At 47.7% G+C, this 13,466-nt stretch overlaps 1 protein-coding gene across 19 annotated transcripts in view; it reads left to right on the top strand.

Annotated features, from left to right (window-relative positions):
- HIPK2 (homeodomain interacting protein kinase 2) overlaps window positions 1–13,466 on the top strand; it is a 175,906-nt gene that overhangs the window by 44,872 nt on the left and 117,568 nt on the right. For all 19 annotated transcript variants that reach the window (XM_036926084.2, XM_057504811.1, XM_057504815.1 and 16 more), the window contains one exon: window positions 8,241–9,324. In XM_036926084.2, coding sequence (XP_036781979.2) covers window positions 8,241–9,324 — 1,084 coding nt within the window. The remainder of the gene's footprint in view (window positions 1–8,240; window positions 9,325–13,466) is intronic.

The raw sequence follows: 13,466 nt of genomic DNA, 5'->3' as shown, positions 1-13,466 counted from the left end.
TTTTGAGAGGATAGAGGAACGTGGAGTGACAGAATTTACATTCTTTTTTGGTATAAAAGAGAATTGGCAGTTGGCAACAGTAGTAAAAAGACCAAAATAGGAAAGGGTAAAGGAGGTTTCCAGTTCTGATGCTGAGGGTGCCACACCTCTCCGAAGGAGAACCTGAACAAACAGGAAAACACATCAGCTGTGGGCCAGGCCCGGGATGGGTGAGCAGTAAGTTAGACACCTGATTTTCCATTACCAGTGTGGTGCCAGACATTTAAGAGGAACTAATTCATTTTTGCACAAAAGAGAGGGAAAAGCCTACTGATTTTTAGTGCTGATTTAAACTTTGTAAGACATTTCTAAAGGACCGAGAAATTCACCCTGAGGCTTACCTAGCTGGCCAGACACATGCCCAGCGTTCTCAGTCCCTGCTCCGGGTGGGCGGGGCTGATTCTGACACAGCGGATGGCTGGGGGATGGGTGTTCAGGGGCTGAATTTGGGGACAGTGCTTTTGTACAGATCTGTAACACAAACACCGGAAAATGAATCCTTTTCAAAAAGAAAGTTCAACCGCATTATTTAGAACATTTCAGGGACGGAGTGAGCAGCCTGCTAGATCTTCGCAAAATGTGTATTTAAATGGAATTCGTCTGTGTTGAAACCAGAAGTCTAGCTTTGGTTTTGTTTTTATAGTTTGTGGGAAAGGGGATGCCTTTTTTCATCCCGGCAACGTTTGTTTAAAAGGTTACCTTCTTGAGATCCTCAGTTGGAAGGTTGGAAGGAGAAGGCAGAGTTGAGAAGCATAACAGCCTCTGTAGGCTTTGGGCTAAAGGACGGCACAGGTGGCCGCTGAGGATGAGGAGAGTGGTCAAGGCTCTTCATTAACACAGAAGAGGAGCTGAAGAAGGAAACTTACATCCCGTGCCCAGCCCACAAATGGTTTATCTTGGGAGCTTACTCATGTTCTCCTTCAGAAATGTTTGACACACCTGACATCAGAGCTAGAAGCTTAGTTTACTCTTCCGCATCTTGGTGTTACTGATATGTCACCGCCAATTCTCTTTTACACCAAAGTGACTCTAGTTATCCTATGTACGCATTACAGATACATTCCTCTTACAGAAGTTCTGTAACATAAATTTATGCAGAATTTAATTAAAAATACTCACTTTGCTTTTGCTTGTTTCCATACATAATATTTGACTAACTGCCATGCCTTCATAGGTCCTTGTAGGCAAAGGACACAGGGAAATCACAAAATGAAATGTCTCATCTCCACAGAGGGGGAAACTATGAGAGTTCTTTGGGAATATCATGCCTATGTATCCTAAGAAAATTATACTTCAGTAAAATACTTTCGGTTTCCTTAAACCTATGGTTCTGAGTTGAATTGTGTCCCCTGCTAAAGCTCATGTGTTGGAGTCCTAACTTCTGGTATCTCTGAATGTGACCTTATTTGGAGCTAGGGTCTTCATCGAGGTAACCAAGTTACAGTGAGATCGTGAGGGTGGCCCCCATCCAGTGTGACTGGTGTCTTTATAAAAAGGAAAAATTAGGAAGCAGAAACATGCACAGAGGGAAGATAATGTGAAGGGCACAGGGAGAAGACAGCCACCCACAAACCACGGACAGGCATAGACCCGACCCTCTCGTCGGTCCTCAGAAGGAACCAACCCTGTCCACACCTTGATTTTGGGTTTACAACCTCCAGAACTGCAAGACAACAAATTTCTGTTGTTTGAGCCACCCAGTGCATGGTATCGTGTTATAGCTACCCTAGCAAACTCATAGAAGTTTTTGTTTTTCAAGAAGTAATTACAACTCTTAATTAGTGCAACTACTGTTTTAGAAAGGGATTTTTGAGTTGTTTTGTTTTCCTTTCATTGATGCCACTAATTTCCTGGAGGAAGAAACTGAAAAGCATGTGTATCTTATTAGTATCATTCTTTCCTTCACCAGAATGATATTGGATTGGTAGTTTCCAGATGGCTTATGAACCCTTGGTAATGTGGCTTCTAGATAAGCAATTTATGGACCACGTGTCCTTAGCCACTGTAGTAAAAGGCTGGTTCACCCACAGCAGTGTATGGCTTAGTCCAAGGTATATGGCAGCATCACGGAAAGTGAATTTGAGAGTTTTTACAGGTTATAGATGAGGTTAGCAACTTTCAGAAAGAGAAGTAAGTCTGAACGTGGAGAGGAGCTGCTTTCGACGAATTGTGAGCCTGTAGGTAGGTAGATACGTGGAGAACTTGGAAATGGTAGAAAAAGGATGTTTTCTCAATTGAAGAAACATAGCTTATGGTAGAATTCACAGATTCAAGGGAGGTGCCATAAAGATTTTTTAAATCCTTAAGAGAATCACATTTCTTGGAAAAGCAATGGGCATGACTTGGTGCATTTGCATCATCCCTTTCTCTCCTCCAGATCCTGTGGAAAAAGGGTGATTGGCTTATTCCCAGCCAGGCCTCTCTTCTGTTCTCCTGGATCAATCCTTTCATTGTGTTTATCATCATTTTGTCCTTTACTTTTCCCTCTGACTCACACTGTCCTCCTCATACTATTTGACAGTGTCTGTGCCCCCAAGGATTACTTTATTTGCCATCTGCTCTACTTTCTACACCGTTTCTCCTAGCAAACAGCTTTCCCCACATGGTTCCCATTTTCCTCTAGGCGTTGATGACAGCCCTCAGGTCAGCATCTCCAGCCATGACCTTTCCCCATTCTTCTGTCCTGGTTTTTTTTCTTAGCACATATAGAACATTTCCTCTGCATTGTTACTAATGTTTAAAATGATATTTATCCAAAACAGAGCTCTTGAAGCTAGATTCTGCTCTCACAACCTCAGTCTCTATGGGATGTGAACTTTTGATTTTAACCTTTTCCCCTTTTGGTATATTTGTCATTGTGTCTTCCCGATCGTTGTTTAGCAGTATTTTTAGCCATGTCCCTTTGTCTTAGGCCTTGTCCGTGAACTGGTTTAGGTCACCTTGCCCTTCCCTTTCCAATTAATTCTGTGCAGCAGGCTTTAGCCCATCCTGTTGAAGTCCATTCTCTTTCAAAATGGTTCGTCTTCATTCATGATTCAACTAAGCAAATGGGAACTAGATGCTGATTGGCAGTGACCAGTGGGTCCTGGTACTTCAACTTCGGTAAATTAATAATTTCTTCCCTCAGAGTTTCGGTAGGAATACTTGAACACTGAATATTTCAATTTGGATATCCCGTCAATGCTTGTAATTCAACCTACTGAAAGCATCCCGTTATCCCATCCCCTGAGATAAACAACTTCAGGAACGCTTCCCATCTTTCCTGTCACCATCCATGGATTCCCCCCTCCCTTTCAGTCCCTGACATATTTGACTCCCCTTCCTCCTCTGCCCTTACATCTGTCAGCGTGTCCCGCCTTTTCGTCCCTACAGAGTCATATGTTTCTGCCTTCTTTTCCATCTTCTCAGGCAGTTCCTTAGTGCAGATGCTCACCAGCTGCGCCCGGACCGCCGTGACAGCCCAGGTCAAGGCCGGTGCTCCGTGCACTGTGCCGCTGTGTGTCTGACAAGTGAAGGTTACCTCTTTAGGGAGGTCGGCTTATGTTACTTGAACAATTTTGAGTGATTATCTTTCTCAAATGTCCTCACAAGCAGGGGGTCCAGAAATGATAGATGGCTTGGGATCGCTGTCTGGGTGCCCACTCTTCTGTCAGGTGGTGGGCAGAAGTGTGCCCCGCACTTCAAATCCACCCCTTCCTGCCCATCAGTTGCCACCTCCCCTTGGCTGTGTAGTTTCACCAGAGTCTGATGTTCCAGTAGATAATTTTGGGTGGTGAAATGGAAAGGAAATGTACTCAGATATGAAGCAACTTTTAGTTCATCTAGTTGTGAAATATAAAATTATGAAGAAACTAAACAAATAAGTGGGGAAAAAAGAACTAAATGAGCCAACCCTTTAACAAACGACCTTTAAAAAATCTTGTGAGGGAATTCATGGAGATTTTTAGGTAGAAAAAACTCCTCCTAACCCTAGAAAAATGAATTTCTCATTAAACCATTAAGACAGACAAAGGCGTATAGAATCACCTAGGTTTGCACTTCTGGGGTCAGGGTCTGGTTTTTCCACTTATCTTAACAGTCTAACCCACCATTTGACTTCCAAGTTCTTAAACTAGGATCCTTGTGAGAATGAGGTGGCAAGGGTGCTCTCATTAACTGGGTTAACATCAGGGTAATTCCATGCCAGTCCAAAGTCAGATATGTGCTTACCCTGTCCATAAAACATCTGGCCCAGAGCCTGGTATGTACTAGGCGCTCAAGATTTTAAAATGTGAGAATCCTGAGGAATGTGGGTCTGAGGCAGCAGGCATGGTGAGAGACATTTCTAGCCATGCAGCCTCCTCGCTGATCCCAGGCCTCTGTCACCCAAGGGAGCCGACGATGATTTTCACAATATTACAACCCTTGGTCATCATCCCAGTAACAAATAAGTCATAAGCCTTCCTCTTCCTCTCTGTAAAATTGTACTTCTACACCCTGGCCTTTCTACCAAAATATTTTTGAAACAGTGAAAATAGAGAATAGAGCTACATGTCTTCATGCAACATCAGTATATTCTGTTGCCACTCTCGACCCCACCCCACCCAAGTGCTTGAGGATCCAGGAATAAGGGGCAAACTAGATTCCAAAAGGAAAAGGAAATGCTTATCTGCTTTTCCTCTTCAGTGAATAAATTACTCATAGCCAAAGGGTTGGTTATTTCTATACTGCATACAACATTTAAAACAATATGGATATTTAATACTATAAATATAGAAAAACCACATTATGTATTATTATAGAATGAGGGGAAGGTAGACTTGAACAAAAAGAGCAGTAGGAAGAAAGAGGTAAATTATAGAATTTGAATAAGCAAGCCAACATAGTCTTGCCAGGCAGAAGGGTGTTTACGGAAGTGTAGTCTGTATTACATAAGTCGGCGTTGGAGTTCAGGATCTAAACCAGAAAGGAAGTTCTGTCAGATCCATAGTATCAGAGTCAAGATGGGGTTCAGAGAGCAGGTGTTGGGAGTTAGGCTGAGGCTGCCCCTGGGAAGTCAGGGGACATCCAGGCTGAGGTACAGACATAACATGAATGCAAACCCTAGGGTGGAAACTGCCTAGCCCCTGACTTGTTGTTTTCTTTTTAAAGTCATGGTTTGATGGGGGAATATTGGCAGTGTCAAAATACTGTCACTTTCTAGAGTGAGGCCTGGGACTGGTCATTGCTTATAGCCAGAGAAGTAAGCTGTCCTGAGGGCCTGGCCAGTTAGAGCACTTTATCCCGTCACCGGAGTGCCCACCACATATAATTAACTTAATACTGGGGGAAGCATGAGGTGTAATCTGTAGCTCTTGCCCCCAGAATATAGCCTGGTTATGGAAATATGACCTAAATGTGTAAAACTTAAACAGCACAAAAAGATAAGTAATTCATTTCAACAAGACAAGAGATTTTGCAAGGCAGAAATGCAAATGATAATAAAATGGATGTTACATATGGTTAAGTGCCATAAGACGGAATGTTGGAGAATAGTCACTGTGGGTTGAAGGGTCTAGGAAGAGGAGGAATCTGAATTATCTTGTCTTTGGATAAATTAAGAGAAGCAGTGAAGGCATGCCAGATAGGGGATGGTGGAAGGGTGTGGAGGTAGGAAATATAAGAGACATTCTAGAAACAGTGACTAGAACAGCTTAATTAGAGTTGAGGGTTGAGAAAAGTTACTAGTTGGAGATGAAGCCAGTAAGATAGTTGAAATTAAAATGTGATGGTATTAAGTAAAAGAGTCTTCAACTTTATCTTGACACTATGGAGTCATTGAAAGCTTCTGGACAGAGGAGTGAAATGCTTAGAAATAGTCTAAGAATAAATATTAATCTGGTGGCTGGATATGGGCAAATTATAAGACTGCTCAAGAAGACCAGATGTCTGTGTTTGCTTTAGTCCTACTAGACCTGATAAATGTTCTAACTATGGAAGTGGCAGCATGGACAGAAATAAAGAGACAGATGCAAGAGACAATTTGAAAGAAGGAGAAATTAATAAGACTTAGCACTTTCTTATCCATGGAGGCAAAGAAGAATCATCAAAGGCAAATCCATAGTTTTAGAATCAAGTGACTGGAAGAATATTTTATTAACAGAAATGGGGATGTTAGGATGGAGGATGAGGTGGGTAAGTTTTTAGGAAAAGATTAAGGAGTTTGGCTTGGGAAGACAGTCTTGGATGTAGCAGGAGACAGAAATACGCTAATGGAAGGTGTGCAGGAGAGCCTGGATGAACTTCTGGGAGTTGCTGGCCTACAGATGACAGCTTAAACAACTTGAATGGTTTGTTGCCTTCCAGAGAGAACAGAGTCAAAACGTTGGAAACGCCAACACATTAAAGGAAGAAGAGGAAAAGGAACCCCCCGGAGCACACACTGTGCAATCAGGCACTAGAGGAGGAGGTTACAGATTCACTTAAGCACAGATAAGGGCGCCCAGAAGGAAGCTGTGGTCAGCAGTATCAGATGTTGCCGAGAGGTCAGGGAGAATAGGGGCTAGAAAAAGGCCATTGGGTCAGGCAATTAGGAAGTTGTTTTCCTTTAAGAACACAGCCCCATAGTGAGTGTATGTGGGGGAGATGGATTAAGGAGTGAGCCTTGAAGAAAAGGGAGCATAAACCATTTGCAGGTGAGGAGGAGGAAGAGGAAAGAATTAAAAGGGGGGAAGACGGCTGCTACTCCTCTTGCCTTCCACGTTGGGAGTTTGTGTGGGCACCCCCATGGGAAGGCAGAAGGGAAGGCCTGAGCCACTGGATCAATTGGCAAGACTTAAATATGAAATCCTTGGATCCAGTGAACGGGGAGAAACTGAAAGCTGTAAGAGAAGGAGGGGACAGTGGAGGGAAGGGGCTTCAAGAGAAAACAGGAGAGGGTGAATCATGAGGACAGCGGGGACTCTGTTGGGAAGGAGAGACACTTCTTTCTCTGAGAATGGAGAGAAGGAAGAGTGGATGGAGGATGGATGCAGATTCAGGAATGTCTAGAAATGAAGAGAGTAAAAGTAGAAACCAAGACTGCTGGCCGCAGGCGTTTGACAAAGTGGAAGGTGGGTGGTCTGCTGAGAGAGGGTGCCCTGGGAGGTGGGCAGCAGGGTGAACGAGAAGCGTTAGATGACCACTCTATGTAAAGCTGGGGGATCGGAGAGACGCGGATTCCGGGATGGCTAAACACCAAGGGTGCGCGATAGAACTCACTTTCCTTGCGCTTCTGTAAGGAATGTTTATCAAACTGCAGCTTAGAAGATGGGCAATATTTGTTTCTACTTGCACCTTTAAGACCTTATCTTTTCTTGGTGTCTGATTACTTTTCCTTAATACTTGTCTATGGATTTTTGTTTCTAGTATCATCGTAACTATAATTGTACAACTATTCCGGAGCGATGGTCTTACAGATTTCTGAGGTTATCTTAATTATGGCTGAGATGCTGGTATGAAGTAATAGTACTTTCTAGATAAATATATTGTTATAATATTAGCAGGAAAAGTTAGTACATAGAGCCTACAAACTGGGCTGCCCACTCCCCAACCCAGCCAGAAGGCTGATATGTTTTATTTAGACTGTCTAAATAAAAACATCAGACCAACTGCTGAACTACTCAGCCCTACAGAATTCATGCAAGGTGATAGGATCCCACAGAGTAATTACGGTTTATCCAGAAGGTCATGAGTAGCTCTGTGATTGGACCTATGTGGGGAGATTTGAGTCCCTAATGACAGTTAGGGTCTGTGACAAGAAGTAGCTGACCATGTGGGACCACTAAATACCTAAGAATTAACAGGGCCACCCGATACAGTCTTCATTTTTAATAGAATTGCAGCCCAGTGAAAGTTGTGGAGAAATCCATTTCTTTCACAATTTTTAGAAATAAATAATGAATTTATTGAAGTCCTGATATTCTGCTTCTGTATCTGAATCTTGACTGTATTCCTGGCTCTACTCTTAACAAGCCTCCCACCTTCCTACTGGTGGCAGGTAGAACACTGGAACTGCGGGGCTCCACAAACTGAATACCCAGAATGAGCTTCCGAGTGGCACAGATTCACTTTCTCAATCTTCTTTTGAAGTGGGAAGAAAATATTCCGTAGGACCCCAGCCACTGGTCAGAACTGAAATGAGTCTGTTGGGTTTGTTCATGCAATGGTAACTAAAACAGTTATTTCTCTTTATTTTCCCGTAGGTATGGCCTCGCATGTACAAGTTTTCTCCCCTCACACCCTTCAATCAAGTGCCTTCTGTAGTGTGAAGAAACTGAAAGTAGAGCCGAGTTCCAACTGGGACATGACTGGGTACGGCTCCCACAGCAAAGTGTACAGCCAGAGCAAGAACATACCACCTTCTCAGCCAGCCACCACAACCGTCAGCACCTCCTTGCCGATCCCAAACCCAAGCCTACCTTACGAGCAGACCATCATCTTCCCAGGAAGCACTGGGCACATAGTTGTAACATCAGCCAGCAGCACTTCTGTCACTGGGCAAGTCCTCGGAGGACCACATAACCTAATGCGGCGAAGCACTGTGAGCCTTCTTGATACCTACCAAAAATGTGGACTCAAGCGTAAGAGTGAGGAGATTGAGAACACGAGCAGTGTGCAGATCATCGAAGAGCATCCACCCATGATTCAGAATAATGCCAGCGGGGCCACTGTAGCCACTGCCACCACCTCAACTGCCACCTCCAAGAACAGTGGCTCCAACAGTGAAGGGGATTATCAGCTCGTGCAGCATGAGGTGCTGTGCTCCATGACCAACACTTACGAAGTTTTAGAGTTCTTGGGCCGAGGGACGTTTGGGCAAGTGGTCAAGTGCTGGAAACGGGGCACCAATGAAATTGTGGCCATCAAAATCCTGAAGAACCACCCTTCGTACGCCCGGCAGGGTCAGATCGAGGTGAGCATCCTGGCCCGCTTGAGCACTGAGAGTGCTGACGACTACAACTTTGTGCGGGCCTATGAGTGCTTCCAGCACAAGAATCACACCTGCTTGGTCTTTGAGATGTTGGAGCAGAACCTCTATGACTTTCTGAAGCAAAACAAGTTTAGCCCCTTGCCCCTCAAATACATTCGCCCAGTCCTCCAGCAGGTAGCCACAGCCCTGATGAAACTAAAGAGCCTGGGTCTTATCCATGCCGACCTCAAGCCAGAAAACATCATGCTGGTAGATCCATCCAGACAGCCCTACAGAGTAAAGGTCATTGACTTTGGTTCAGCCAGTCACGTGTCCAAGGCCGTGTGTTCCACCTACTTGCAGTCCAGATACTACAGGTAAGACCATTCTCACTGGCCCAGGAGATGCGGGATGCCCAGGGCACTCATGGAGAATGTGCAGTGTTGGTCACTGTGGGGGGGATTAAATTATATGCCTGAAGTTGCCGTCTTCAAGTGATCATGATTTAGTAGGGAAATTAGGACAAGTGCACACTGAAATGATGGATAGAAGCCTTGTAAGAATGGAGCCAAGTGCGAGTCTTGGCATTGCTGTTCAGAGCTGGAGGGGATTCCCAGGAAGCCAAGGGGAAGAGCAAAGGCATGGCACAGAACCAGGTCCTCACAATGGGTGGGACCCAAACGGACGGGGGACAGGGTCGTGCATTACTGAAGCCACTTGGGTAGGAATGCACAAGATTCACATAGGAGACAAAGAGGACACACGAGTGGCTGGAATGGAGACTGTGGGTGGTGGAAATGTGACTGAACAGGGAGCAGGTTGTTGGGGTCTTAAGCACCAGACTGATGGGTTACAACTGTACCCTTAAACAGGGAGCAAGCATGAGGCGTTTGAACAAGGTAGCAAGATGAAAGCGATGCCCTGGGGGGCGGGGTCTCCTACATCCCTGGGGAGGAGGGATGGTGTGGGGAGAGGCTAGCCTAGGAGCCAATGGGCCTGCTTCCCTGGGAGAGAGCTCCTGCTGGGCCGGGCAGTGGAAGGATGGTAGCATCCTGTTAGGAAGGGCAAAAGGCAAAGCTTTCGTTCCTTCACTCATTCAGCAGGGATTGGCCATACTCCCAGCACAGCCAGGTGAAGAGCTGGCACCGGGAAGCCGCCAGGCCATCCTGGGGTGTCTGGCACATGGTTCCCAGCGCTAGCTGCTATTAAAGTCCCTGGGACAGGGCGGGGGGTTGGGTCTGGCCCAAGCCCCACAAAGGGGATCAACCTCAGTCATCTCAGGTGTGTGGGTGGGCCCTGAAGGGTGTTGTCCTTCAGCTTTTCTGGGGATCCCAGTGGGCAGCCAGGGTTCAGCCACTGCCCTGGCGGCACCCAGAGGGGGGCACTGGCTTCGGGGCCAGGGAAACCCTGGGGCCGAGCCTGGTCTCCCCACTCGCTAAGCCGTGTGACTTGGTCTTGTTGCCCCATCCCCCTGACCTTTGTCTCCGTACCACAAACTGGACAGTCCCCCCATCCGCCCTGCGGGGCCCTGGGGCGATGGACCGCTGAGCCCCTGCCTGGGCGCTTGGCCCTGAGTCCGGCCCGGGGTCGCTGCAGGAGGGGGTGGACGGAAGTGGAGCCAGAGTGCCTGCTGCGGGGACAGTGATGGGTTCTGTCTGGGGTGATACTGAGTAGCCCAGTGACAGCGGAAGCATAGCTCAACCTCTGGTGAGAACGTGAGGCGGACACACGCTGAAGAGGATGACAGCCAATAAAAAGGGATTCCCAAGGCTCACGGTGCCCAAGCCTCCGCTCCACTCCGACTGCGGGTGCGCTGCCTCCACCTCCCCTGCCGGCCGTGGAGGGAAGGCGGGAGAATGTGCCAGAGCCGCTTGCTCACTGCCCTCCCACCCCTGCTCCCCGTTTCCTTCTCAGCCTCCAGGGTCAGTAGACCCCCCTTCCCAGGAGGTCTTCAGCCACCTGAGGGGTCCCCTGTGCCCCTTTCACCTTCCTCATTCAATCCCCACTCCCAGGTTTCTGGGCCCCTGCGCCTACCGCTCCCTGCCTGGCCGCCCTCCCCTCGGGAGTACTCCTGGCCACAGCGGGTCCCCAGGTCCTCACACATTCCCTCCCCAGCGACTCCTTGTTCCTCTGCACCGAGCTCAGGTGTGTGCGCACCTCCCGGGCTGAGGAGGAGCCTCCCTTGCCACTGAGGGGCGATCAGCTCCTGCTCCCCGCTTCCTCTCCCCCGGGTCAGCGCAGGCCTTCACCATCCGTTCTGCCCTCTGCTGCAGGGCGGGGCGGTTCTCATCAGGGCCCTGCGGAGGGAAGACCTGAGCCCCGTTTGATGGGAGCCCTGCGCGTGGCCGGAGGAGGCCCGGGGAAGGAGGACAGGCAGGGGTTGGGACAGCGTGTGCACTCTCTGAAAGCAGGCTCGGGACCTCACCGCCGTCACCAGCCGGCCCCGGGCGCCCCGCGGCAGCCTCTCTCCGCCGCTGCTGCTCAGTTGTACCGCTTCAGCGTGCCAAAGCTCCTTCTGAAGTCAGGGGGAACTGCAGCGAACTCGGGCTGCCTGGGCTTTTATTTAGTTATTCTGAATTGCCGTTTAGTAAACAGGCACTGGTTTTGCATTTACTAAAAATTGAGCATGGCAACTTGTAAAAAGACTTTTAAATAAACTCTGTTTAAAAGGCAGTGCTTACTTAGAGCAAAGCTTGATGGATCAAGTAAATTGACTTTGGGGTTCTTGAGTGCCCTTGCTTTCTTACCTTGTAGCCCATGTGACACTTCCCACCCCCCTACCAACAGGGGGACCTCCCAGTTTTTACTTTGCTTTTGTGTCTGCCCCTTATGCCCTGGTGCTGGGGACCCCGGCCAGGAAGTCAGGGTGGCAGGAGAAATGCTCCTGCGGGTTTTGAAGCTGTTTGCTGACAGTCTCAACCCTCCTCTCCCCATCTCCTCCTCTAGCATGCACCCCCATTTCTCTTAGAAGGCCCTCCCCCTGGGTGTGATATAATCCCTTTTCTTTGGCCCTTAAGTTACCAATGCCTAAAACTGATTAGGATAACCTCTTCCTCCTCATGGTCACTTTAGCCAAAAAGACATGTCCTTCGGGTCCTCGTGGTGGCCCCCCCGTGCCCAGCTCTGGCTTTGAGGGCATAGACAGCATGAAAACCAACCCAGTTTTTTTTTTGCTTTTTTGAAATGATGCTTCATCTCTAAATGGCCTCCACGTTCCGTTCCTCTCCCGGCCTCGTCTGAGCCCGGAGTGTTCAGCTCCCATGCAGAGTGGTGAGTGTTTGAGCACCATCCTGGGCTCTGACCACGTTACCCTCACTGAATGAGACAGCCAGCTTCAGGCCACATTTATCAAGTTGATTTCCCAGTTGCTTTGCCTCTTATGGGGGAGAGGAGGCAGAAAAAAGCTTTTCAGTTGTCCATTGTTATTCTGAGAAGGACTTCTTGGCTGCCTCTTGAGGAAACGTTGTCCGTGTTAGGCTGCCCAGGCAGGGGAGTCATCGTGGGGTGGGTCCAGCCTTCGGCAGGGCCTGGTTCCCCCGGCTTCCCCTGTGTCTTAGGGGGACATACTGTCCCCCAGGGACCCCTCATTTTCCAAAGGGAGACCACTTATATGTCCCTCCCTGGTTTAAATGGGACGGTCATAAATGTCTCATCCACCTTGGTCCCCAAGGATGATATGCAGAGGTGTTCCTGCCCTTGGCCTGGGGCACCTGGGAAAGTAGGTGGTGTTGCGGGAGTGAACTGTCTCTCTGGCTATTAGGCTTTTGCTTAGCTGAGGTCAGTGACATAATGCTGTAGGTGTTCTGAGGCAAGCCTTATGGTGTGTTTTTGGAAACAAAAGCTGCTTTTTCTTAGTTTTTAAGTGTGTTGGCATGGGTAGGCCCTTCCAACTTGAAGATCTGTCACATAGGTAAGTGTCAAATTGTGCTGGTTCTCAAGCTTTATTGTGCAGAAGAATCACCTGGAGAGCTTGTTAAGAGCACAGATTTCTGCCAAGGTCTTGCCCCCAAACTTCTCCACCAGAATCTGCAGAGGAGTGCCCCTAGTAAAGGTCTCCACTGTGCACAGGCACGCGCGCACACACACACACACACACACACACACGTGCAGGGAACTGGAGGTCAGCTTGTGCTGGTTGTTTTCAGCCAACTCTGAGAAACACTGCTGGGGGGAAAGGGATTTCCTTGATGGTGTCCCCTTTCAGGTGTACGCACCCTAAGGAGTGGAGGTGCAGGTAGTGATCCTGTGTATTTCTGCCACCTTACCTCCAAAGCCCTGCCATTTCCCTATTTGATTCGGCATTGTTGCCAGTTATTTTTCTGGAGCAAGCAGTAAATTGATACAGGGATATTTCCACCATCAGCGTGACCAGCAAACTAAAACCGAGACCAAATATGAAGTTCTACTCTCAGGAAATCCAAACAAAAAGACCTGCCGTTCAGGCAAAGGAGAGCCATTAAAATGTGTGGACTTTTGTTTCTGCACCGGGCTGTTCAGAATCCTCTGCCTAGACTTAATT

This window comes from Manis pentadactyla, chromosome 7 (genome assembly GCF_030020395.1).
Source record: "Manis pentadactyla isolate mManPen7 chromosome 7, mManPen7.hap1, whole genome shotgun sequence".
In the NCBI taxonomy this organism is placed as follows: Eukaryota; Metazoa; Chordata; class Mammalia; order Pholidota; family Manidae; genus Manis; species Manis pentadactyla.
Note: the sequence above shows the minus strand (reverse complement) of the source record. Positions and strands in the feature narration are given on the sequence as shown.